Genomic DNA, 27,592 nt, shown 5'->3' with positions numbered 1-27,592 from the left:
AGAAAAGTTTCCTGGTTATTCCCATTAATTTTAAACATATTACATGTTGATTTACACAATACCAATAAGATAGCTTATCTTTCAGGATCTAGTAAAGGGATACCAAAAGTGAAAACTGTCATCTTTTTCTCTATCTCTTGCTGTTCCAAACCTGTATGAGTATTTACTTCTTATGTTGAACACAAATTCGACTTCAGTAGTATGGAAGTCAATGGGTGTCATCAACTGTTTTAGTCACCAACTATCTTCAAAATATCTTCTTTTGTGTTCAGGTTTGTTCCAAACCTGTATGAGATGAAAGAAACTCATACAGGGTTGGAACAACTTGTGGGCGAGTAAACGATGACAAAATGTTCATTTTTGGGTGAGCTATCGAGACATCTCTTCAAATCTCACGGGCGCATACGGGTGAGTAAACAGCACCACCTGTTGGACAAAATTACAAGTTCAATTCAGCTTGAAAAAAAAAAATATTGTGAAGAAACACTTACTCAGTGATGCACAAAAAATGCCTCAGAGCTTATGACTTTATGCTGATTATTCTGTAACAAAACACACTGTTTTACTATGGTAAGTGGTTAAAGACTGAAAAACCTATGAGGAACATCAACCGCCTGTTCTTATGTAGAATTTGACCCCCAGTCTCAGATATTATGTTGTTGATGTATATTTATTTTGAAAGACAAGGTGGTCTGGGTTAATCAAGTTTAAATAATCATTGATGAGTCAAGTACAGATACCATTGTAATGAAGGACTTTCAGAAATGTTAATATGAAAGACATCAACATGGAAAAAATAATGTGCACAGTATAAATATCGAATTGAGCGTTACATCAAAAACACATAACTACAAATTATACACACTGGTCAACCACAAATGTTTTGTCACATTTTCTTTAAAACGCCTGTATTTCACCACATTGTAATCATTTTACAATGAAATCAAATGCAATGCAACAAAATATTTTCATTACCAAACCCTGGCAGAAGTTGCAAATTCCACATAAAACGGCAAAAAAGTTCATCCTTTGTTAACAAATTATGTTATGCAAAAAAAATAATAATTTCAACTTTTTTCTGGGTTTCAAGAGATTTTCACTCCTGGTCATCTCTGTGTTCTGTAGCCGCTTCTGCTTGCGGCCCAACGGTCTCTACGACGGCAGTGTTCATGCTACTGACAGCGCTAACTGTGCTCACGGGCACCGCGACTACAGTGTTGCCCGCAGCGCCCCCTACAGGTGCTGCCAGGTTCTGCAACGTGGCTCCTGCTCCCACCGTGGGCAACGTGACCAGCTGAAACGGACTGACCACTTTGACGAACGTGGGTCCCGTGGAGCCCTGTGGCACGCCGGCAGCACTCAGCATGGTCATGTTAGAGCCATCGTGGTGGAGTTCGGTCCCCCCGGGCGACGTCAGCACCGTGTATCCGCCGATCAGCGGAGACTGAGTTTGAGCCGACAGCACTTTGTCCAGCGGGATGCCCGCGAGCTGGCTGATGGGCAGGGTGAAGTGTGTGGACTGGCCGGGCGTTGCTGCCACGGTGGCGGGGCCCGAAATGGCACGGGTCAGACGGGGGCGTTTGGCAGTGGGAGGCGAGGTCACGGGGGTCAAGGTCATCAGGACGTTGTTGAGGTGCTGTGACTTGCTCTTCAGCTCTTTGGCGCGTTTGCGATGCTCGTCGCACTGTTGCTCTAGGGCTATAAATGCAAAACGTTAAAAGTCACTTCTTAAAAACTAGATTTTTGTGATAAAAAGTGTGATTTAAAAAGAAATAATCCATGTTTGCTGTGCTTGTTTATAAGGCTATATAAAAATTATAAATAAAAAATAAATATAAATAAATAAAAACAAAATAAGAAAGACCACTATAGTAACATTTCAAATCAAGCGTTTAAGAAAAATAATTAGTGCTGCCAAATCGATTAATCGCATCTAACATAAACGTGTGTGTGTGTGTATACATGTAAACAAAAACACTCACCCACACACAGTCTTAAAAAATTAGCCAGGGGATTATGATAAAAATTGCGGTAAAAAAAGTCAAAGTCTGCCATCATTATTATAAATGTAAAAAAAAAATCCAAGCATTTAAGAAAATAATTAGTGATGTCAAATCAATTAATTGAATCTAACATAAAAGTTTGTGTTTACACAATATGTATGTGTGGGTGTATATATATATATATATATATATATATATATATATATATATATATATATATATATATATATATATATATATATATATATATATATATATATATATATATATATGTGTATATATACAGTGAGAAAATAAGTATTTGAACACCTGTCTATCAGCTAGCATTCTGACCCTCAAAGACCTGTTAAGTCTAGTTTAGACTGTACGGTTTTCCAACTCGTCGGGTCACTGCTCTTTTCACACTGCATGACTATCTGGGGTAGGATTCAGTCACTGCTGTGTTCACACTGCACGATGGATACACGACAGGAGGTTTCACACTGCATGAGTATACAGGAGGAACAATCACCGACAACTCTCTCTCTCTCTGGTGTGCAAACTACGTTTCCTAACTACACGTGCGATGTGACTTGTTATTAAAAATGATAAACTGCACAAAGTTTGCTTCAAATTGTCTGTGCGCTAATTTGTGGAGAAAAAGAAAAAAAGATTATGGTGGAGGAAATTGTTGGAGAAAGAGGGAGCAAGGATTGTGTTCTGCAAAGAGAGTTTGATGTGCTGCTGCTGCGGCTGGACGTGCAAATGTTTGGGCTTTGTTTCTGTTCGATAGAATTGTAAATATATCTATTAAAATACTGATATTCTGCTCTATAGCTCCTCCCTGAACCTCCCACTGCCCTGTATCTCACTCTCTCATTGGCTGTCGATCGTCAGAACTCATTTCACACAGCAGGAGTTTGAATCGCAGACAGCTCCAAATATTTAGCATGCCAAATATCTTGTGGGCGTCAGTGACTCGACGAAGATTCTCTCTTATCGCGTGTTTGATCATTCACACTGCGTGATTGTCACTCGCGTGCATGAGCACTGATTTGCCTATAATTTCGGGCATTTGTCGGCGATTTCGCAAAACCCGTTGGAGAGTCAAAATCGGGGCTAAAATTGGAAAGTGTGAACTAGGCTTTAGTCAGCCTTTAAAATGTCCACCTCCACTCCATTTATTATACTTAATTAGATGCACCTGTTTGAGGTCATGAGCTGTATAAAGACACCTGTCCACCCCATACAATCAGTAAGAATCAAACTACTAACATGGCCAAGACCAAAGAGCTGTCCAAAGACACTAGAGACAAAATTGTACAACTCCACAAGGCTGGAAAGGGCTACAGGAAAATTGCCAAGCAGCTTGGTGAAAAAAGATCCTCTGTTGGGGCAATCATTAGAAAATGGAAGAAGCTAAACATGACTGTCAATCTCCCTCAGACTGGTCTCAATGATTCTAAGAAAGGTGAGAAATCAGCCCAGCGGGCGTTTCCCAACCGGGGTGCCGTCTGACGTGAGCAGGAGTACCGTGTTAAAGGTGTCAGCACGCACTTGCACCACGGTTCATTTCCCATCTGATGACGCATCTTTAATATGGGTTGTAACTTGAAAATAATGCTTTATGTATGTTTCTGTCGATGGATATACACGTGCTGGCTTCTCAGGGATACACTACAACAACAGCGATAATAAAAGAAAAACGTGGGCAAAACGGTCTCTCTTTGTAAACTGTTCAGTGCATGCAAGTGCTGCCGTATGTTTAATATGACCAGTCATTTTCACCGTCATCACCCGGGTATATCCGCCAGAAGATGCGAATGAGAACTCGCGCGCACTGTGAGAAGATCTGTCTCCGTGCACTAGTCCCAAAGTGCACAAACGTCTCACAGCGCGCAGATATTGAGTTATCTTTCAAGTCTTGCGCTTGAACGGACATACTCACACAGAAAGTATGTCAACATGTCGATCTTGATGAGTATCCAAGCAGACATAGTCTGTATATGCCTTAAGTGAACTGTATACAGTCGAGAAAGACGAGCATATCCCTGCACTAGGTCTTAAAGGGGCAGTAGCCTTTACTGCTGTCTGTCAAACAAAAGATAAAGTCATCACTCACTACTCTTGAATAAATAGCTTTTGTAAATTTAATAAGGATTAATCTTTAATTTAAACAGTGAAACATGCAATTATTTTACATTTGATTACTTTATTCAATTTCTGTACCTAAAAACTAATGTTAGACCCACCTGAAAAACCTGAAAAGCATTGTTTATTTTATTAGTATCTTTGCTCAATAGTATTTATTTGTGCTGCTGCTTCTATTTAAGTTATTTGTTCTTATTTTCTTTATTTTTATTTGACAGTTTTCCTTTTTTTCCTGAACATAAATACAGAACCGTACCAAAACCGTGATAGAAACCGAACCATGAGCAATTTGTACCGTTACACCCCTAACGTAACGTATGTGAGAGGGTAGCACACGCATTTTGAAAGCCTTTGGCAGAATTCAGATGATCTATTTTAATCTAGATTAATTTCAAAATGTATCTAGATTAAAAAAATAATATATGCCCACCTCTAACACACATACACAAAAATATAATATTTCATATATAAACAAATAATATAAACTATACAATTAATTGATCTGACAGTACTAAAAATAATATAATAATAACAATAATTTACATTACAACTGTAAAATTACAATATTAATATGTAAGGCTCTCTTTTACTTTTATTAAATAAACTTTTATCTTGACAACACCACAGGGAGCATTTAAAGCTTCTAATTATTACAAGTTAGGGAAGATGGTTGGCGCTTGTTGCGTTCACAACACCCGGTGCATATATTTATTTATTTAGTTGCAGCCTTCTTGATTTGATATATTGCCATTAATCATGCAGCTGCCTGATGCCACCACCACACTGCCAGTAGGCACAAAATAAAACCACACACACACAAACACAGGTACTGACCCACTAAGCTGCGTGTGTACTGCTCCCTACAGCGGTCCATCTGGCTTTTGTGACTGGACAGAACTTTCTTCACCAGGTCCAACATCCCAAAGTTCTGAACTATATTGTTGAGCAGAGCGGCATCTATTGACAGATTCAAATAATAAACAATATTGAATCAGTCTGAAGATTAATAGATGTGAAGCATATTCAATCACAAAAACAGTATGTATATATATATATATATACTGGGCAATGATTAAAATCAGACCTGCAAACTCCTCAGAGTAAAAAATATATATGTATATATGATATATGTATATATGATATGATATATATATCATAGATATATAATCTATTATATATATATATATAGCATTTATTTAATTAAAAATGCAGTAAAAAACGTATTACAATGAAATAATATTCTGATATACAGTCTTGTTCAAAATAATAGCAGTACAATGTGACTAACCAGAATAATCAAGGTTTTTAGTATATTTTTTATTGCCACGTGGCAAACAAGTTACCAGTAGGTTCAGTAGATTGTCAGAAAACAAACAAGACCCAGCATTCATGATATGCACGCTCTTAAGGCTGTGCAATTGGGCAATTAGTTGAAAGGGGTGTGTTCAAAAAAATAGCAGTGTCTACCTTTGACTGTACAAACTCAAAACTATTTTGTACAAACATTTTTTTTTTCTGGGATTTAGCAATCCTCTGAATCACTAAACTAATATTTAGTTGTATGACCACAGTTTTTTAAAACTGCTTGACATCTGTGTGGCATGGAGTCAACCAACTTGTGGCACCTCTCAGCTGTTATTCCACTCCATGATTCTTTAACAACATTCCACAATTCATTCACATTTCTTGGTTTTGCTTCAGAAACAGCATTTTTGATATCACCCCACAAGTTCTCAATTGGATTAAAGGGGGGGTGAAACACTCAGTTTCAGTCAGTGTCATGTCAATCTTGAGTACCTATAGAGTAGCATTGCATCCTGCATATCTCCGAAAAGTTTTTATTTTTTTAATAATTATATATGAAAGATGCGCTGTTCCGAGTCTTTCCGAAAAAAGCCGAGCGGGTGGGGGCGTGTCGTGTGAGCGGAGCTAAATAATGACGTGTGCAGCAGCGCGCTGTGTGTTGAGTCGAGTGCATCCCTAACAGCGGAAAAAAACTTTATTCAAAATAAAAATATGGCTTTTAATCGGATACAGCCATACATCTATGATCCGGAATCAGACCCAGAGGCTGCAGTTGAACAGGAGCAGCAGCAAAAACGACTAGAGCAGGACGTCTGTATGTGGTAAGTTACAAGTTATACACTAACTATATAATATGCTTAGCGGCTTGTGTTATTTACATATTTATACTTGAATTATATCGTCGTATTTTTGTCTTTGAAGGTGTACATGTGGGAAGTGCAGTTGTGCACGTGTGTTTGTGTGTTTACGCGTGGTTTGTGTAGACAGTAAGGTGACTAAAAGCAGTCTCACTCACCCTTCTAACGTTGGGACTGCTCCATCCTTCAGCATTAGGCGATTGGGAAAATTCGGCGTCGAGCTGGGCCTTGTTTATGAAACAGCGAACAGATATAAACATTCGCGCAACTCAGTTGCTGATCCGGAAAAGCAAATTACATCCACTGTTGCCTTAACGCGGGGTTTTTGGCGAATCTGTGCAGGACTGTCTTGGTCTGGCAACCAAAAACCCACTTTTTTGGTGACATTGTTATGTGCTATGTGTAATTGTCACCTGTCCAGCATCCTACAAGCCCCGCTTTGATGGGCGTAGGCTGTTGCTTTCGCTCTCTCCCTCGCTCTCTCTCACGCGCAGGCTGTTGCTTTCGCTCTCTCCCTCGCTCTCTCTCACGCGCTTCCGGTAGAATTGTCCGTAAGGCCCATACAAGGAAATTCCGCCCCCACTAACGTCAATGGGGACGCATGATCTCAAAAAACTTGCCGAAACTTATGACTAACCGGAAGTAGTATTTTTGACAAAGAAATACTCCCATCAAACGTCCACCTTAACTTTTGAAACTTTGTCTATGTTTAGTATGGGATTCCAAGTCTTTAACAGTGTAAAAAGATCAGTATGCATGAAACAGCATTTCACCCCCCCTTTAAGGTCTGGAGATTGGGCTGGCCACTCCATAACATTAATTTTGTTGGTTTGGAACCAAGACTTTGCCCGTTTACTAGTGTGTTTTGGGTCATTGTCTTGTTGAAACAACCGTTTCAAGGGCATGTCCTCTTCAGCATAGGGCAACATGACCTCTTCAAGTATTTTAACATATGCAAACTGATCCATGATCCCTGGTATGCGATAAATAGGCCCAACACCATAGTAGGAGAAACATGCCCATATCATGATGCTTGCACCTCCATGCTTCACTGTCTTCACTGTGTACTGTGGCTTGAATTCAGAGTTTGGGGGTCGTCTCACAAACTGCCTGTGGCCCTTGGACCCAAAAAGAACAATTTTACTCTCATCAGTCCACAAAATGTTCCTCCATTTCTCTTTAGGCCAGTTGATGTGTTCTTTGGCAAATTGTAACCTCTTCTGCACATGCCTTTTTTTTAACAGAGGGACTTTGCGGGGGATTCTTGAAAATAGATTAGCTTCACACAGACGTCTTCTAACTGTCACAGTACTTACAGGTAACTCCAGACTGTCTTTGATCATCCTGGAGGTGATCATTGGCTGAGCCTTTGCCATTCTGGTTATTCTTCTATCCATTTTGATGGTTGTCTTCCGTTTTCTTCCACGTCTCTCTGGTTTTGCTCTCCATTTTAAGGCATTGGAGATCATTTTAGCTGAACAGCCTATCATTTTTTGCACCTCTTTATGGGTTTTCCCCTCTCTAATCAACTTTTTAATCAAAGTACGCTGTTCTTCTGAACAATGTCTTGAACGACCCATTTTCCTCAGCTTTCAAATGCATGTTCAACAAGTGTTGGCTTCATCCTTAAATAGGGGCCACCTGATTCACACCTGTTTCTTCACAAAATTGATGACCTCAGTGATTGAATGCCACACTGCTATTTTTTTGAACACACCCCTTTCAACTAATTGCCCAATTGCACAGCCTTAAGAGCGTGCATATCATGAATGCTGGGTCTTGTTTGTTTTCTGAGAATCTACTGAACCTACTGGTAACTTGTTTGCCACGTAGCAATAAAAAATATACTAAAAACCTTGATTATTCTGGTTAGTCACATTGTACTGTTATTATTTTGAACAAGACTGTACATCATCTGTTCGCTAAATGAATATATAGTAAAGTGTCATTAATTTCTGTGATCAAAGCTGAATTTATCATCATTACTCCATTCTTCAGTGTCACTCATCATTCTCATATTAGGATTTGATGCTCAACAAACATTTATGATTATTATCAGTGTTGAAAACAGTTTTGTTGCTCATGATCATGCTGCTTCATTTTTGTGGAAATCACCATACCATTCAAACATTTGTGGTAAAATTAAAAAAGAGAGAAACTAATACTTTTGTTGATCAGACATAGGCTACATTAAATTGATCACAAGTGATATTACAAAAGATAATGTATTTAATAAATGCTATCCATTGAACCTTCTCATCAAAGAATCCTGAAAAATAAAATGTATCATGGTTTCCACAACATTTTTAAGCAGCACAACTGTTTTCAACACAGATAATAATCAAAAATGTTTCTTGATTATGAAATCCTCATATGAGAGGGATTAGTGAAGGATCATGTGACACTGAAGACTGGAGTAACGTTAATGATGATAAATTCAGCTTTGATAACAAGAATAAATCACACTTTACTATATTCACATAGAAAAAGGCTGCTTTCATTTGTAATGGTATATCACAATATTACTGTTTTAACTGTATTTTTGATTAAATAATGCAGCTTTGGTGAGCAGAAGATAAACATTTCAAAAGCTGTCAGTTAGGACTGCATTATTCATATGATATAGGCCTACTTTATAGTCAATAAATAGCCTACATTGAGATGGCTTAAAAAACACACATAAAGCATATATTGTCGCACTCGTCTGATTGTCGTCGTCACGTTTCATCACTCATAACGATTGTTTTCCTTCAGCTGCAGCTCCAGCGTGACAAAGTTTCTACGAATCCGCTTTTGGACTTTCTGTGAGAGCGCCCTCCTCATATTTAGATTTGAATAAAATGACAGGTCATGCATAGATTATTTTTTGTCTCTGAATTTAAATCTTGATGTATTTATCATGTATTCATGTATTGATTGTGACCTCAAGAAGCGCGCAATCGAGGTAGAGAAAGCTCTCTTTAGCGTCCCTGTTAACTTGCCCGCCCTCATGCAGGTAACGCCGGTTCATATCCCGCTCGGAGCGGGTCGACTAGGATCGGGGAGACCCAGTAAACGTGCGGAGGATGAAAGTACACTTTATTAAAAGTGCAGGGGACACGTCCCGTAATCTAAGCCCATGCTTGAATTGAACACTAAGCTTGCTGACTTCCATCCGTCAGACTCGCGTGGTATCTCGATAGCCGCTGTGTGCTTCAAGATTCTGACGCAAATGAGCTAAGATTCCGATTGGCCCAGAGAAATGTCAGTTATAAGAATTATCCAATAGTGTTTCGCATGTCTAGTCTACAGAACTGCAGACCCCCCCACCCCACGGTTCTACGCGATTCACGTAAATGACCCAATTGACCAAGAAAACGGCGATTGTCGCCGAAAAGCAAAAAGTTTGCAGGTATGTAAAATGTTTAATCGCAATTAATCGCATGGTGTTCTGTGATTAATCGCGATTAATCGCAGCATGCGCAAAATTCAATAATGAATACAAAAGTGCAATAACATATGGTTTGCAAACACTTTAAATAGATAAGGTGGTTTTTACAGCAGTTAAAAGTTAGTAACAGTTACAATATTTCTTGTAAATATCCACTTAAACATTAATTTAATCAAATTAAATTAAATTGGTGGTATACATCTATTGATTCTGTAGTAATATTCTCATCAGTGTTCTGTCAGCTTTTACAGAGGCCGACTTAAATCTGCATATTTGTGATATTCACCCCAGGGCGTTATTTAATTTTATAAAGGCCATTTTTTTAAATCTTATTAAATGTATGCATCATCTTTTCTGTTAAATTCTTACATTTTAATAATGAATTCAGTTATAATAGTAAAAACACTATAGGCTGTTACCAATCAAATTAAATAATTTTAAACTGCAAAAAATACAGCTGCAATAAATAATGTTATAAGATTGATGTTCTAAATAAAACATGCAATCATACTTTTAAACATAACCGCCAATAGGGGGCAGCAAGTGATCGTCTTCATAAGTGAGTCATTGAGTGGTTTATTCAAATGATTCATTCAAATCGCTGAATCATTTAGTATCAAATCACCGCGCTGAGTGTTGCTTTCCTCTGGAACTATTTGTCGGTGAAATCATGGGTGAAATGGAACAAAAAAAGGTTGTTTGGATCTAAAATGTAAGTAACTTAATATTAATTATGCTACTGTTTATTGAACTAGGCTACACCATTCATGCTACACAATTCACGATTGCAAAGTCGACTTGTGTTATTAACAATATCATAAATCATAAATATCAACAACTACAAAAAACTCAGTTTTACCCCAGTATGTTTCTTCTGTGAGTTTATATTTCTGCTCAATTGTTTTGATTTCTCCACATAATACCTCTGACAAACAGACCGGCAGCGCGAGCCTCAACGTGACTTGTTAACGTACCAGAGGCAGAGATACACTCATCAATCGCTGTTTACATTGAATATAATAAAAACAACCAAAAAATCTGGATCATTCTCGCGTTTCGGGTCATTTTTATATTTTATTTGTCCCAGACAAAGAATGCCAAGCCCTTTGCTTACAGACAGCACTGTATTCTCCTGTGACCAATGGTTTGTCTGTATGTGTATTCAGAGGCAGTGAGCAACGGCCTTTCAATATAATAATAAATAACTGTTTTAATGCGCGATAAAATAATTGTCGCCGTTAATTAATAAATGCGCTAACGCGATAACGCGTTAACGTGCCCAGCCCTAATATATATATGTCAATGTCATGTACGACTTATTTCAAGCACTGAAGCATAAGGGCCTGTAGATCAAAAGGTTTATGCATTTTTTTAACACCAACAACAATTGCAGTTTAGTGTGTCCAAACGTTTGACCAGTGGTGTGCACTCTGACTGACCTTTGACCTGCAGTGGTGGGTCTTGGATTCGTTCCTCCAGGCCCTTGAGAATCTCCTGGATCTGTCTCTCCAGGTCCTCCATCACTTCCTCCAACAGCCCAGCATCCCTCAGTCCTCTCCAGAATGTCATGGTGTCCTCTGACACAGAAAAGAACGGCCGGTGAAAGAGTTAAACCAATGAACTGCACAGATAAACGTCAGAAACATCCGCAGGGCCTCTCACCTCCTATAGCCGTGACCCATTCGGTGCTGTCGTCACCATCTGTGGAAAACGAAGCTGACGATCCATTCACTGAAACGGCAATAGAAATGAGTCACGCACTCAACCGATTCGTTCAAATGACAGATTCGAAGCAAGTGACAGTCTTCATGAATGAGTCACTGAATCATTGGCTCACTCGATTCATTAAAAACCACAGATTCATTCAGTAACAAAACACCGCTTTAGAGACGCACAACACTTCTGCTCTGGCTTTCATTGGCAAAATGTAACAATATGAACTTTTTTTTATTGAACTGTTGAATAAAATCAATATCACATTTGCAATAGTGTAGATATTCTGTAAAAAATAGCAACAATTGCTAAACTTTTATCATATGATATAAACCTAAGACAACAATACATTTTTTATAATACTTTTTTGTGCTCATGTCTTGATTTTAGTGCATTCTTAAGGGTTTTTTCAGCAGCCTCCAAAATGAATCTTTGTCCCGCCAAAAATTAAATGGACAATTTAATGTGACGATAACTGTCCTGTTGTTCAAATACCCGCTGATAAACATTATGAACATTATGCACTATGAAGAGCATCAAAGGTTTCTATTTACCTGTTTTTGCAGCCAATTACAGACATATCTGTTGAGCGTGTGAACGCGATGGCCAATCAGATGTTTTAGTGAGTCAGAATCCACCTAACACTGCTCAGAATGACGGTTTTTGTTCTGCACACTCATGAATCCTTTCATTATAACCAACACAGTATAAACACTGACAATAAGAGATTTCGTTTTGAGTACCTCGAATTGTGATTGACGGCTTCAATGATTATAATGGCAGCGATCTTTACTCGCGTTCTGTTTATAATATTTTCATGGTAAAATTATGATAATATGGTAAAAAGTTGTGAAATTAGGCACACAGATAGAGGACAATGTCACTGGAACGTCACTATAGAAAAATAATGTTGTGTTCTGTTTGAATTAAGATTATTTTTCTTACCCCATTGGCAGATTATTTATCTTATTTTAAGCAAAAACTCTCTTAATTCTGAGTTATTTTTCCCCAAAACAAGACAATTACTTTTGCTTGTGTAGGAAATGTTTCTTAATGTAAGAATTTTTTGATGTTTTGACTAGAAACACGTTTTGTGTCGACAGATAGTTGATGACATGGTGTCATAATGACTCTGAGGCTGTATCTCTGCAATGCCTTGACATATTGACACTAAACTTTGCATGTGTCATTGTTACCTTACTCTGACCATACCACATCAGTTTCCTTACAGCACCACCTATTGGTCGAAAGTGATACCTTTCAAAAACCATTCAATCCTATTATAGTGACTGATTTTCAGCCATTTTGCCTAAACTAATCTTAGTATTTAATTGCTCATTGTTGTATTTGGTCTGACACTCCCAGCCATGTTGGCGTGTCTTGTCTTCTTTGCCCCGATAATTGTTTTTTTTCTATAATTAATCCAAATTACACCAAATGAACTTTATGAATAATATATATATATATATATATATATATATATATATATATATATATATATATATATATATATATATATATATACAGTCTTGTTCAAAATAATAGCAGTACAATGTGACTAACCAGAATAATCAAGGTTTTTAGTATATTTTTTATTGCCACGTGGCAAACAAGTTACCAGTAGGTTCAGTAGATTGTCAGAAAACAAATGAGACCCAGCATTCATGATATGCACGCTCTTAAGGCTGTGCAATTGGGCAATTAGTTGAAAGGGGTGTGTTCAAAAAAATAGCAGTGTCTACCTTTGACTGTACAAACTCAAAACTATTTTGTACAAACATTTTTTTTTTCTGGGATTTAGCAATCCTGTGAATCTCTAAACTAATATTTAGTTGTATGACCACAGTTTTTTAAAACTGCTTGACATCTGTGTGGCATGGAGTCAACCAACTTGTGGCACCTCTCAGCTGTTATTCCACTCCATGATTCTTTAACAACATTCCACAATTCATTCACATTTCTTGGTTTTGCTTCAGAAACAGCATTTTTGATATCACCCCACAAGTTCTCAATTGGATTAAGGTCTGGAGATTGGGCTGGCCACTCCATAACATTAATTTTGTTGGTTTGGAACCAAGACTTTGCCCGTTTACTAGTGTGTTTTGGGTCATTGTCTTGTTGAAACAACCGTTTCAAGGGCATGTCCTCTTCAGCATAGGGCAACATGACCTCTTCAAGTATTTTAACATATGCAAACTGATCCATGATCCCTGGTATGCGATAAATAGGCCCAACACCATAGTAGGAGAAACATGCCCATATCATGATGCTTGCACCTCCATGCTTCACTGTCTTCACTGTGTACTGTGGCTTGAATTCAGAGTTTGGGGGTCGTCTCACAAACTGCCTGTGGCCCTTGGACCCAAAAAGAACAATTTTACTCTCATCAGTCCACAAAATGTTCCTCCATTTCTCTTTAGGCCAGTTGATGTGTTCTTTGGCAAATTGTAACCTCTTCTGCACATGCCTTTTTTTTAACAGAGGGACTTTGCGGCGGATTCTTGAAAATAGATTAGCTTCACACAGACGTCTTCTAACTGTCACAGTACTTACAGGTAACTCCAGACTGTCTTTGATCATCCTGGAGGTGATCATTGGCTGAGCCTTTGCCATTCTGGTTATTCTTCTATCCATTTTGATGGTTGTCTTCCGTTTTCTTCCACGTCTCTCTGGTTTTGCTCTCCATTTTAAGGCATTGGAGATCATTTTAGCTGAACAGCCTATCATTTTTTGCACCTCTTTATAGGTTTTCCCCTCTCTAATCAACTTTTTAATCAAAGTACGCTGTTCTTCTGAACAATGTCTTGAACGACCCATTTTCCTCAGCTTTCAAATGCATGTTCAACAAGTGTTGGCTTCATCCTTAAATAGGGGCCACCTGATTCACACCTGTTTCTTCACAAAATTGATGACCTCAGTGATTGAATGCCACACTGCTATTTTTTTGAACACACCCCTTTCAACTAATTCAACTAATTGCCCAATTGCACAGCCTTAAGAGCGTACATATCATGAATGCTGGGTCTTGTTTGTTTTCTGAGAATCTACTGAACCTACTGGTAACTTGTTTGCCACGTAGCAATAAAAAAATATACTAAAAACCTTGATTATTCTGGTTAGTCACATTGTACTGCTATTATTTTGAACAAGACTATATATATATATATATATATATATATATATATCAGTCCCTCCAGTTTTTCGCGATTCCGCGATCACTGAATACAATGCAAATCAGAAAAATGTCGCATTTTTTTTGCGATCCTGCATAATTTGCCATTTCACCGCAAAATAATCACAAAAAATTGATTTTCAATAACAAAAAATACAAATAAATATCTAACTGAACTCTCTCTAATTTATTTAAAGCTTTAATACATTGTTTTCATGAGGATTACAGACGTTGGGGTGCTTGGACAGTGTGTCTTTGTAAAAGCGAAAGTAAATCTTTCTCGTCTGCCATCTCGTCTCGCATAGGCCTAAGTGCCAGCACCGGACGAATTGATTACTCTAGATGGATGAATGACCAAATAAAAGTATGATATGCCCGATAACTAAATTGATGGGAACACTAAAAAAGAGTTAATAAAAGCGTTGTATACCACAAACTCAATTCGCTCATGACACACGGACCGATGTCAGACTGGCGGAGTGTTTGCCGGCTGTCAGTGCTCGCGAGTGTACAGATCTGTTTTTATATAGGCTTATGCCCTTGAACAATCATAATCAAATACACCCATTATTATGTCTAAATGTCCGTCTTGGCAGTGTCTTGAGTGAATAGGTTTGGGAAGTGTGACAGTATAGGCTATAGGCTGATGGGTCCGTTTATTAGCCTACTGTAGGCAGTAATCTTTAAAGTGAAAGCAACCGCAGCCTATAGGCTATCAAATAACAAATAACAACCACTGAACAAAATAAAAAAAATAACAGTAGCCTGACTTAAACGATAAAAAAACGACTTAAAAAAGCATTTTTGTATTTATTTATCATTGTATTTATTTGTCCTCATATCATTTGTTTATTAGTTCTTATTTTATTACTGACTGTTTACTTGATTAATTCATTATTTGAGAACTTTTTATATAAGGCAATTGCTTATTGCTGTATTTACTTTTCCCAGATATTTCCCACCATAAGCGATCATGTTATTAAAGCTAATAGTAGGCTACACCACTGGACTACCCTTTTTTCTAAGATACCAAAATAAAGAAGATTTGTGCATTTTGTTTGTTCTATTGCTGTGTATGACTATTGTGCATCTAACATAATATGGTAAATGTGGTATCTTAATTATTTAATAAAAACATCGCAAATTTTTTCTGGAAATTACCTCCACAAAATCAGTCATATTGATCGCAAAAATCACAAAAAAATATAGTGAAATCCTGAAGGGACTAATATACACACACACACACACACACACACACACACACACACACACACACACACACACACACACACACACACACACACACACACACACACACACACACACACACACACACACACACACACATTATCGCTGCTCAATTAACAGCACTATGAATAGCATTCTAAAGTGCAAACATATGTGAAAGTCTAAGCATAAACTATTTAAATTGACTGTGTGTCCGTACCGTCCACGGAGGCGGGGGTTGCAGGAGCCGTTTCTGTGGACTGCTGGCTGCTGAGAGACACTCGTGACCCCACCAGGTCAATCTTGGTACTGCGGCAGGTGTTTGAACACAGTCTGGAGTGCTGATAAAAGTCCAGCTCACCTGAATCCATGATCTTCCTGTAGGAAGAACCAGGAGCTACAGCTGAACAATAGCTTATTCATCTTGAACAACATAAGGAAGACTGGAACGTACAGTCAACATGAAATCAGAATTAAAGGGTTAGTTCACCCAAAAATGAAAATGTGATGTTTATCAGCTTACCCCATCCAACATGTAGGCGTGTTTGTTTCTTCAGTAGAACACAAATGAAGATTTTTAACTCCAACTGTTGCTGTGTGCCAGTCATATAATCATGTGAATGGGTAAGGCTTTATGAGAGCAAAAAAAACATGCTTAAAAAACATGCACAAAGAGCCCTGTGCCTCATGACGACACTGATATTTGAAGACACAAAACGATCGGTTTGTGTGAGAAATCAAGCCGTATTTATATATATTTTTTACCTCGAATACAACGCTATATCCAACAGTCTGAAATGCACTTCACTTCCGGTAAGTTCAATAATACACGCTCTGGATATGGGATATATGAGCCAGAGTGTGGTTATTGACCTTACCGGAAGTAAAGCTCGTTCCAGGCTGTTGGATATAGCGTTGTATTCGAGGTAATAAATACAGCTCAATTTCTCACACAAACTGATCGTTTTGTGTCTGAAGATATCAATGTGTCGTCATGAGCCACAGGGTTCCTTGTGCATGTTGTCTAAGCATGTTTTTTTTTACTCTTATAGAATTGTTACCCACATGATTATATGACTGGCACACAGCAACGGTTGAGTTAAAAATCTTCATTTGTGTTCTACTGAAGAAACAAACACATGTTGGATGCACTGGGGGTAAGCAGATAAACAGCTAATTTTCATTTTTGAACTATCCCTTTAATATGCGTTTCTGATCTTATTGTGAACTAGGGATGAAACGATTACTGGTTTCACGATAAACCACGATAAAATGTACTGACGGTTAGTAATATCGTTTAAAATTTGGTTATCATTAAAACCGTCAGTTTTATCATTATCATTATCACAATTTTGAAAACTCAGGAGAGGCTGTAAATCCTATCCAGTGTGGTGCAGGCGCGCAGCACGTGACGAAACGCTGTTTTCTGAATGAGAAGAAACGACAGAAGGCAGTGACAACATCGGGAGATTCAGCCTTCTAAAAGTACAAAATCCGAGGTGTGGCCATACTTTGGCTTTTACCAAAGTCCTGAGGGAAAATGAATCGAAGATGCTCTGGCAGCAGATCATGCCAGAAATAAGTCGCTGTAATAGGGGAAACGCTTCAAATCTGTGAAGATTTGCGAACGCAAGGCAAGTGGACTTTGACCTCAATACCAACCTACGTCTGGGAATTAACGTGAAGCTTGAGCCAAAGACGAATGAACGCATTCAGACACGACTAGGGTGACATTTAAAGAATAATAATCAGGGCTTGACATTAACACCGGCTGTGTGTGAAACGCAGTCACTCACGTCGCTGTTGCTATAGTCACCTACTAGTTATAGGCTTCTCAAAAGCTATCTATTATAATCGCGTTGCGCATTATAACCTATCACATGTGTTTCTATTGAGTTTATGAATGCAATGTCCAATAATCAGATGTGTAGCGATAAACCAGAGTTTTGTTCAGAGCGCGCTCTCACTGTTATCTGCACTCAAAGCAGAGATGATCGTGCTCTGTACGCAGAAGATTCATTCAGCATACGGTTGTTATTTTACGGCCTATTTCAGCAGCGAAAATAGTTTAAAAAAACAGCAGAACCATAGCGCATCTGATATGACTAGCATAAAGTTGGCTTGACGTTCGAGATTCGCCAATTTTAAGGTTAACTAAAGTTATTTACTTGGTATGTGCGTTTGTATAAAACTATAAAGTGTTCATCTAGGTGTCGGCTATAATGCACACCTTTTGGATTTTTGATATTTAATAAAATAAACTGTCAAATCACATGAAAATATGGATATGATTTATTTTACTGGGATAGGCTACTGTTTGGGCTTGTACACAAAATATGCTAGATTTAAATGCATCATAGCTGATAGGACACTGATGAGAATATTGCTTTTAAAAAGTGCATAGAGCTGTTTGATTTATTTGTTGTTTGTTGATTTTCAAATATAAAACTTGTTAAAATGTTTAATGTTTTCAACGAAGCGGAGCTCGCTGACAGATTAAACTTTCGCCGTATCCGGTCGGCTAAACTCCGAACACATCTTCCCTTTTTAAGAATGACTTCAGTGCCGTTCTTTGTTCTTTTCTCAGAGAAAAGCTTAACTCCAAGTCTTCCAGAGTCGCGGTCAAAGCTGATTCAAAAGACCGCCGTTCGCCAGTTTCTGTGTTTACTAGAAGCACGCAAACGCAACACGGCCGTCGTCATTATGGCCCCGCCCGCCGACTCTATACACGATGTGATTGGCCCGTCCAGATTGTGAGGAATACAGCTCAGAAGGGTATTGAGAGTTCCTAGACGACACTTGCGGGCAGATTAAATTTGCTGCCGCTAGGGTGCATCTAGATTTCTAGGCTACAAAACCGTGATAATTAGGGCTGTCCTCGACTAAGGATTTAGACAATCGAATCAGAATTGTCGAATATCTCTATGGTCGACTGATAGTCGAATCATCTGTGTGTGTGGGAATGGGTTGGGAGGGGCACGACACTGTCAGCAGAAGGGTAAAACTATTTTTATTTTCCTTTACACACTGCACACAGCAACAACTTTTAATAAAGCGACCAAAACTGCCTGCCAACTGACAGACGAACTGACAATGGCTTTCTTATTTAGGTTTAAATAGCCTAAAAGGTAATGTGGTGGATAAACATTAATAACCCGTTTTCTCATAACATGTTAAAGCCGCGATCGAAATACAGAACATCACACAAATATATAAAAGAACATTTTGATAAATAAACCTAAAAAAATACCTGCCTAGAGAGGAAAAGAACACTTTGAGTGCGTTTACATGACTGTTCTGAAGCCGATTGTGCCTAAAGCGGGTGAAGACGTACGCGAAGCTCAGCCCCGCGCCTCAGAATCTCACTCACACCGCCACCTGACGCACACATTATATACACGTGAGCTCAATTTTGAATTGACTGACAGATGAGGTGCACGAAAGCGCTCTGCGGTGCAGCAGGATTATAAACAACTTCCTGAGTGGCCGCGGACAGGCGCTGAATGCTGCCGCCGGTGTGTGTACACTCATTGAACGTGCTCTAATTTTAAAGGCGCGGTGCGAAGCTCAGCACTCTTAAAGGGGTCGCACACCGATGCTCAGCTCAGCTCAGCGCCGCGACACGTCTTTAAAATATTGAGCACCCCCATATTGCCAAAATGGTATGATCCTCGTTTCATAACACCCGCAAAGATTCGACCGTGAGATCGGTGGTCGAATCAGGCTCCGCATATCGATGCATCGAATCTTCGACTATTCGCGGTCACCCCTAGTGATAATATTGATAACCGTGATAATTTGGGTCACTATAACCGCGATGTGAAATTTCCATACCGTTTCATCCCTATTGTGAACAATTCCTCAGTGCACAGAGGCCATCTTTTATTCAGTTCAGTTTTTTTAGGAATGCTTTGAATTGATGGTATACACTATGTTCAAAAGTTTAAGATTTTTAAAATGTTTTTGAAAGAAGCCTCTTCTGCTCACCAAGGCTGCATTTATTTGATCAAAAATACAGTAAAATATTGTGAAATATTATTACAATTTAAACTAGCTGTTTTCTATGTGAATATATTGTAAAATGTAATTCATTCCTGTGATCAAAGCTGAATTTTCAGCATCATTACTCCAGTCTTCAGTGTCACTTTTAATAAATGTAATGCATCCTGGCAGAAGAAACGATTAGTGAGACAAGTGTTTGTGCTTTATATTCCACCATATATTAATATAAAAACCACCAGTGCTTCTAGTTGATTTTTTTTTCTGCCCAGTGCCACTAACCTTAGCATGGTCCCGTTGAGGCGAATGGCTCTCTTCCAGTCCTTCAGCGTGGACTTTCCTGCTATATAGACGAACTCCTTCGGACTGATGAGATGCTCGTCCAGCTGGAACACAGCAGTGATGAATACGGAGCGTTATGAGGTGTCGGACATGGAAAGCCACTCGGTACAGTCTTATATTAAATGGGTTAGGCACGTTTAAAATGGCCTATGTGGCGAGGATATCGCAGCACGTTTCTTGAAAGTACTAATGACATGAGGAGTGAACTATTTTTTTAATCTGTATCACAAGATGACGTTTATATATGATCAAAACATTATCATTCACATTGCTCATCCTTTAATAATGCTGCTTCCCATATTTCGGAATGACAGGAAAGCCATCAAATCTATGAAAGAACATTAATGAAAGTATGGGAATTATACAGAGACTACAACTAAATCCTATTAAAACATTTCATTAGGATCTTAAATCAAGATGTTAAGATTTTCATGCAGTTTGAGAAATATAACATCTGTTATTCTATGCAAGATGGGTAGTCTGCAAACATGATAATTGACCTTTTATAATTGACCCTTAAAGGGGGGGGGGGGGGGGGGGGTGAAATGCTGTTTCATGCATACTGAGCTTTTTACACTGTTAAAGACTTGGATTCCCATCCTAAACATAGACAAAGTTTCAAAGACTAATGTTGGACGTTTGATGGAGTATTTCTGTGTCAAAAATACTCCTTCCGGTTTCTCACAAGTTTCGGAGAGTTTTTTTCGAGTATGGGTCGGCTTGACGTGAACAGAGCGGAAGGTCCTTGTATGGGCCGTACAGGCTCTTCTCCCGGTAGGGTGCGCGCGCGTGTGACTAGAGCGAGAGAGGAAATGCACACCCATAAACACTCCGCGCCACACTCCACTTTATTCCTATGGGTGACGTCGAGCGACTTCAACGCTTCAGCACAGCATTCCGGGAAGGCAGCGCTGCATTTGAACCGATTTGAACGCAGAAATGACGGGAAGCTTCACAACATCGCTTCAGTCGCGTCGCAAAGTGGATCTCCACCGTTCACTGCTGTCAGGACTTCACCAAATCATACTGTGGTGTGACAGGCAGCGGGGCGAGGGACCGCGAGAGCGGGCCGGTGATTAATGTTCACGAGTGCCAGCTGCGTGGCACACCAGTCTCGTCTCGCGGCCATGTGACGGGAGCATAAAAGGAGGAGCAAGGACAGCGGAAGACGAGAGAGGACCAGGCCTGGACTTTATGTTTAGTTTTGTTTATGTGTTTGTGGGCAGTCGTCCGTGAGGGGCTGCCCGCGGTTTTACTTTCATTTTGTTTATTTGTTTTGAATTAAAGTTTGTTGAAAGTTCGCCGGTTCCCGCCTCCTTCCTTCCCATCTACGAACTGTATTACACATACCAAAGAAGTGTGTTTTTGATGGAGCGGTCCCAGCGATAAAGGTTCGGTCCTGCTTTGGAAGCAGCCGGTAAGTAAAACTCCTTCAAATGTCTGTGCTGTTGGCTATCGTCGCGTGAGTAAACATCAGTAAACGACACGATCGCGTGTTTCGTCATTCAAATGCGCTAACGGACTCCTCCATTGTTGTTCTATGTATAACGTTACACTAGTCTGACGTGCAAAACCGTTTTGCTTGCTACTGCTAAGGTTTAGTCGCATACAATAGTCCATAAACCGAATCATGTCCTCATAAACTGCGAGTAAACACACACAAATGTTGACAGGCCACTAAATACAGTCCATACCACAGAGACGGACGTCCTGCTGTTGCTGTTTCTCCTGTTCAATTTATTTCAGCCTCCGAATCTGATTCTGGATTATATATCTATTAGCTGAGATCGATAGCCATGGGTTTCTCCACGCTTGAGGACGTCACCGCTTTGTGCGCACTCGTCATTCATTAGCTCCGCCCACACGATACGCCTCCAGACGCTCGTTTTTTCCGGAAAGAGTCGGTACAGCCCATATTTCTTTTATAAATATAATAAAACTAAAGACTTTTCGGAGATATGAAGGATGCAATACTACTCTATAGGGACTCAAGATTGACATGAGATTGACTGAAACTGAGTGTTTCACCCCCCCTTTAATAATCGAATAAGAATTTTTAAAAAACATATTTCGATTTTCATGCGTTTCTGATGCAGTTCGAGTTGTTTTTCTGTGAGATGAGTAATTAGCACTAGTGTTATTTACTAGTTTTTATTAAAACTACAGTGTCTGACACAGGACAAAAAGTGTAGAGTACTGCAGATAGCACTCTGTAGAGCACTTTGTCCGTTTAGGGCTACTGTAGATAGAAACGGCTCATTCTAAAGTAATTAAAACATAACGATTCATTATGTAAGGCCTTTATACACCACTGAAAACATAGTTATGTATACGTATAACGGTGCTTTTAAAACAGCCTGAACCGGTACTTTTAAAAAAAGAGTCACAAAGCGACGGTGGATGACAATAAAGAATGACTTTTTATTGATTTTTTAAATTTGTATTATTATTTAAATTTAACAATTTATTAAATTTTTTTAAGTATATTTAAATAATTAGATACAAAACACAATTTACTTAACAAATTCACAGTAAAAGCTAAGCCACCTAACTCAACTACGATAGTTCTAATTTAACACTAAATAAGTTACAGTACTAATAACAGCAAAGTAGTCTGTAATCTTGGTATCCTGCAAACCAGCTTCAAGGTTCAGCTTTATTTTGCAGACATTTGACCATATTCTTTAGCTAAATATTTTAGATTGCATCTCCTTATTGTTTCCCTGACACACAGCAGCCGCAATAGCGCTGTTCAAATATGTGTAAAGTGAATGTGTGTTGAATGACGGGCATCGCCATGTTAGTTTGCGACTCGGATCTGTCGGATTTACATCACGTCTCACAAAATACATGAAAGTAAGAGACCCCTGAACTGGGAAAAGAATAGAGTAAACTATATAGTAACTTATAGAATGGGTATTTGATATAAATAAGACATGTTGTCAAATTATAACTGTCTGAAAGGATTGTTATTGCCGCTTCTATTGACATCAGTGTGTGTTCTTTGCTAGTCCTCATGTGCATTTAAATGTCTGAAATAATGTGGTTAAAAAAAAACTGAATAGTAGTGATATGTGACGAGTAATTTTCAGCCAAAGCGTGTTTAAACTTAAGTGGGCGGCACCGAAATGAGAAACTGAAATCTGCGTTCTGATTCGGTCCGGTGCATGCCGGTTATATAGGTACCATATTGGCAACGGATTTCGGTACCCAACCCTAGTTATGTATATTATATTGAATTTCTGTCAATAGATCCTCATACATACTACACACTGCACTTTTAAGCACAAGCCTTTAAATCAACGATCATGAGAAACATACGTTTGTAGTGTGCTAAAATAGACCGCATCACGTGTTTACCTGCACACATTTGATGTTGATCCCAGGACACACAAACTTCTTCCACACGAGGTTGGCTTTGCTTTCCCCACAGGTTATTGGGTAGAGAATATCACCCTCCACATCTGTATCGTCAGATATTTTCACTGCGTATATATGAACATGGCATGTCTGTTATTACGGCAAAAATACCGTCATTTACAGCAAAACCGATATCATTTAGAAAAATGCTGTGATATATATTTATGGTCATACCGCCCATCACTACATCTGACCAATCACTGACCTTACACTACGTCTTAAAAGTATTTACTTTTTTGTGAAGAAAAAGCACATACTTTTGAGTCTGTAGCAAAATGTAGATAAGCTTTGGGGCATACTATCAGCGCATACAATTGCTCTGTCCCATCCCAACCATTCTGCCACATTTCATTTCCTACCTTATTGGAGATTCATTAGCACAAAGATCTGCAGTTGCAGGTCTTTCATACGGAGACTCTCCTCATATTAATAAAGTTTATGGCCAAATGGATCTTTTTAAAAGTCCAGATGAAATAAACACAGATAACAAATAAATCAATATTTGTATCAGGTTAAACTGATTATTCGTCACTCAAACCTTTATCTAAACCTCTCAACGTTGGTCGCACACATCCGCCATGTTTTGAAGTTTTTAACATTTGTTATTCGTGTTTGTGGTTCTGAACCGAATCCTCATCCAAACCCTCATTTATCAATCTTGCGTAGAAACTGGTGTATATGTTGGCGTAAGATTATGCTTACACTCCTCTCACCGCCTGATTTATGAAACTGTGCGCACCTCTGCAATTCAGGTGTACGCAATACCTGCCCTTGATAAATGCCGCAGCTGAAAACGATCGTCATTAGAATAACACGCCCCTATATATTCAAGTCTCCGCCTCCCCCACGCCCTCATTTTACGCCATGGACAAACAGAAGACGGCAAAGAAGCGAAACTTCTCCGACGTGGAGATCGGGCGCGCTCAATCATCTCACTAGTCCACTAGTCAGGGCACTGATTAGGACATAAGTCAACGGGCTGACTCCCTGATCAGTGCTCTGACTACTGAACTATTGAGATGATTGAGACGCGCACATCGAGACCTTCACCAGGGAATTGGGAAAAAAACCCGAAATTGTTTTATTTGGGAGTTTAAAGAGTGGGATTAAAGGCACCTACAAAAACAAAATATGGACCCAAATTACGAGTACTATTAATAGTGTGGAGGTTGAGAAGCGCACTCCAGCAGTTTAAAGCTGTTTGGATGATAAATTACCATCACTGCATTATTTTACAGCACGTTTTGAAACAATTAGCATTTAATTTCGTATCACAGCACATGTAGGCCTATTGGGGTGTACAATAGTGATGATGATGTGATGTGGAGTACCATTCATTCACATTAATAATTACATGACAATTTATAAGATTCTTCTTCTTATTATTATGATTATTATTCTTAATGACGCTTGTTATTTAGAAGAAGAGTGTCGTTTTTATTGATTTTATTACTATTATTATTTAAAAGAAGAAGGTCATTTTTATTATTTTGTCAGTCTGAATTATTTTAGTCCCAGTCCGTGCGCAGCTGCCGGGCCAGACGGGCCTGAAACGTCAGATAAAGCGCACAGGCTCGCGACTGGAGGAATACATATGCCTAAAAATCAAACGCTTTGGTAAAGTCACACAAATTAAACATTGACGTTCATGTTGCACAAAAATAAACACTGAATGTTGTCGTTGTGGTTTTTAACAGTGGGTCATAATATAGCATATCTTGTCAGTGCGTTTTGTGGTGTTAGGAATTGTTTTTCTGCGCATTTTCACACTAACTCAAACGTGCGTACACCACCTCCTGAGCTGGCGTAGGATTTGAGCGTGCCGTACGCCAACGTCCATATTGATAAATCTCAAAGTCACCGTGGGTTTGGGTGTACGCAGGAAATTTGGTGTACGCACTTTTGATAAATGAGGGCCAATGGGTCGACACAGGGCATATTAGCCTTCATAGTGTGCACAGATTCGCACTTCAAAAATCTACCGCAAATAGCAGACCATCTAGGCATACTCTTTTCAACATACTATGCATTGGGATACACTTATTATAATCGCACATACTGTGAAGGGGTGAATCTTTAAACGAACTGAGTTCAGACTCTTTGAGAAATGTGGTAAAAGTGTTTCTTTGACCTCTGGTGCACGTAAATAGACTGAGTAAACCCAGCCTGATCTGTCGGCGATTTGATTTAACCAAGCAACTCAGTCTGGAAACTCGTACATTGAAGCGACAGAGAAGTGATGGGTCGTTGCCTGTTGATCACACCTCTTGTGGTCTGATTGGTTGAAGGACTATCCAATTACGTACAGAGCCATTTGAATAATACTCGTTGATCACATCTCTTGTGCAGAAGAAAACACAGAGCAGACTCCCCAGTTCAATCTTAAGTAGAGCTTGTTCTGGTGATAGCCAGACAAGCACATAAACCTATTATAGGAAAAATTAGGAAACTTTAAAATAGCTATACTTGAAATAAAACTTTGTTTTTATACCTAACACGGTGTCCTTGGGAAGAGAGAGAGTGGTGCTAGACTCGGCCTCAGCCTCGGCCTCGGCCTCAGACTCCATGGATTGCTCCATAAGGTTTTCCCTGCGGAGGAAAAAGACAAAGGCTGCAGTGAGAGTCTGAAAGAGGTGCATGATGGGAGTCACAGCAGAATGAAATGCTCACCCAGACTGCTCCAGGTCCGTAGCCACCAGAATATTCTTCTCCTCATCGCCGGATGAAGTCTGACCTGCCGTATCAGGGGTCGTGACCACCACCACCTCCTCCATGTGGACGTTCACCTCAGAGGACGATGCCATGATGAGGTCATCAGCATCTGACAGCTGTCAATCAGCATCTGATGGGTGTGGAATGGAAAACTGCCTTTTAAATGATGGTTTAGCCACAGTACTTTGATATTTAGCATGTTACTTAATGATTACTACATCACTATACCTTTGGATTCAAATGAGCTACAAAAAAACCCTGGTAAATGGTAATAGCATGGTATAGTTTGTTAGTGTAATCAGAAATTGCATTTATTGATAATGATTGATTATAATAATCATGCTCACGGGCTTAAACTAACAGATTAAATGTGTGTTGAGTTTTATCGCTGAATGCTTACGCTTCGTTCAAACTTGCCAAATTAAATACGCAAAAAACAAGCTATAAATACGTGCGCATGCTGACAACATTTCACAATTCATATAATAGCCAGACATAACATTGTATAAAGCGAAACGTTACCCGCAAGAGTTTGAATCCGTTGGTGTTTAGGAAGCGCTGGGCAGACACACAGACTCCACTGCGCATGCTCTCTGATGACGTCACACGAGGGGCGTGGAAAACACTAGTACTGCACATTGAAGTGGAGGTAGATGGCAGTTTGCAAGACACTGGCGATAAAAATGGGCGGGGTTGTTTTAAATCATACTTTATTAGTTAAAATAGCTACTTTGTATTTAATCTAATAGCTATTAAGCTTTCTCAGTATAATCAATCGCTTTTAATTCATTGTCCCGCGTCAAATAAGCACTTTCTCTGAGTATTAGATTCGGCTTTATGGGACTCCATGCGCCGCCTTGTGGAAAGTTCATATTAGGTCGGTCTCATTGTAAACAGTGTGTAACTCTACTCAATTTGTGAAGAAAAAGTGCACACTTTACAAGCTTTGGGACATACACTACTTCATCATTAACGGACAGATTTGTTGTCTAGTTACGTGCATCCTGTCACTTGTCAATCATCTTTAATTTCCTATAGGATAGATAGGTATATCGGAGAGAAATGTAGTTTCTCTCTGTCTACTACTTCTAGTCTACTTTTCTGTAGTTTCAGTACGTTTATCTGCCAGTCGTGGATCTGAAGAAATCTCACTTGTTTGCAGTTTGAGTATGACCAAACTTAGGCCTATATCTTTCCAAAAGTTCACACACAGTGCTGTTGCAGATTAAATATAATGTTAATATGGATAACATTGAATACATTTCAGGTTAAATACTGATTA

General features: G+C 39.0%; 1 protein-coding gene across 1 annotated transcript; it reads right to left on the bottom strand.

The window, feature by feature from the left end:
- Window positions 1-649: 649 nt before the first annotated feature.
- gmeb2 (glucocorticoid modulatory element binding protein 2) lies at window positions 650-27,592 on the bottom strand. Its single transcript, XM_067445537.1, has 10 exons — window positions 26,833-27,592; window positions 26,269-26,440; window positions 26,090-26,187; window positions 23,539-23,663; window positions 20,119-20,222; window positions 16,058-16,215; window positions 11,388-11,456; window positions 11,165-11,302; window positions 4,968-5,090; window positions 650-1,698 (listed from the first exon to the last, which is right to left on the bottom strand). The coding sequence occupies exons 2-10, from the start codon at window positions 26,400-26,402 to the stop codon at window positions 1,097-1,099; spliced, it is 1,551 nt and encodes a 516-aa protein (XP_067301638.1). The 5' UTR covers window positions 26,403-26,440; window positions 26,833-27,592; the 3' UTR covers window positions 650-1,096.

The sequence above is a fragment of the Pseudorasbora parva genome, chromosome 6 (assembly GCF_024679245.1).
Source record: "Pseudorasbora parva isolate DD20220531a chromosome 6, ASM2467924v1, whole genome shotgun sequence".
NCBI classification, from domain to species: domain Eukaryota; kingdom Metazoa; phylum Chordata; class Actinopteri; order Cypriniformes; family Gobionidae; genus Pseudorasbora; species Pseudorasbora parva.
Note: the sequence above shows the minus strand (reverse complement) of the source record. Positions and strands in the feature narration are given on the sequence as shown.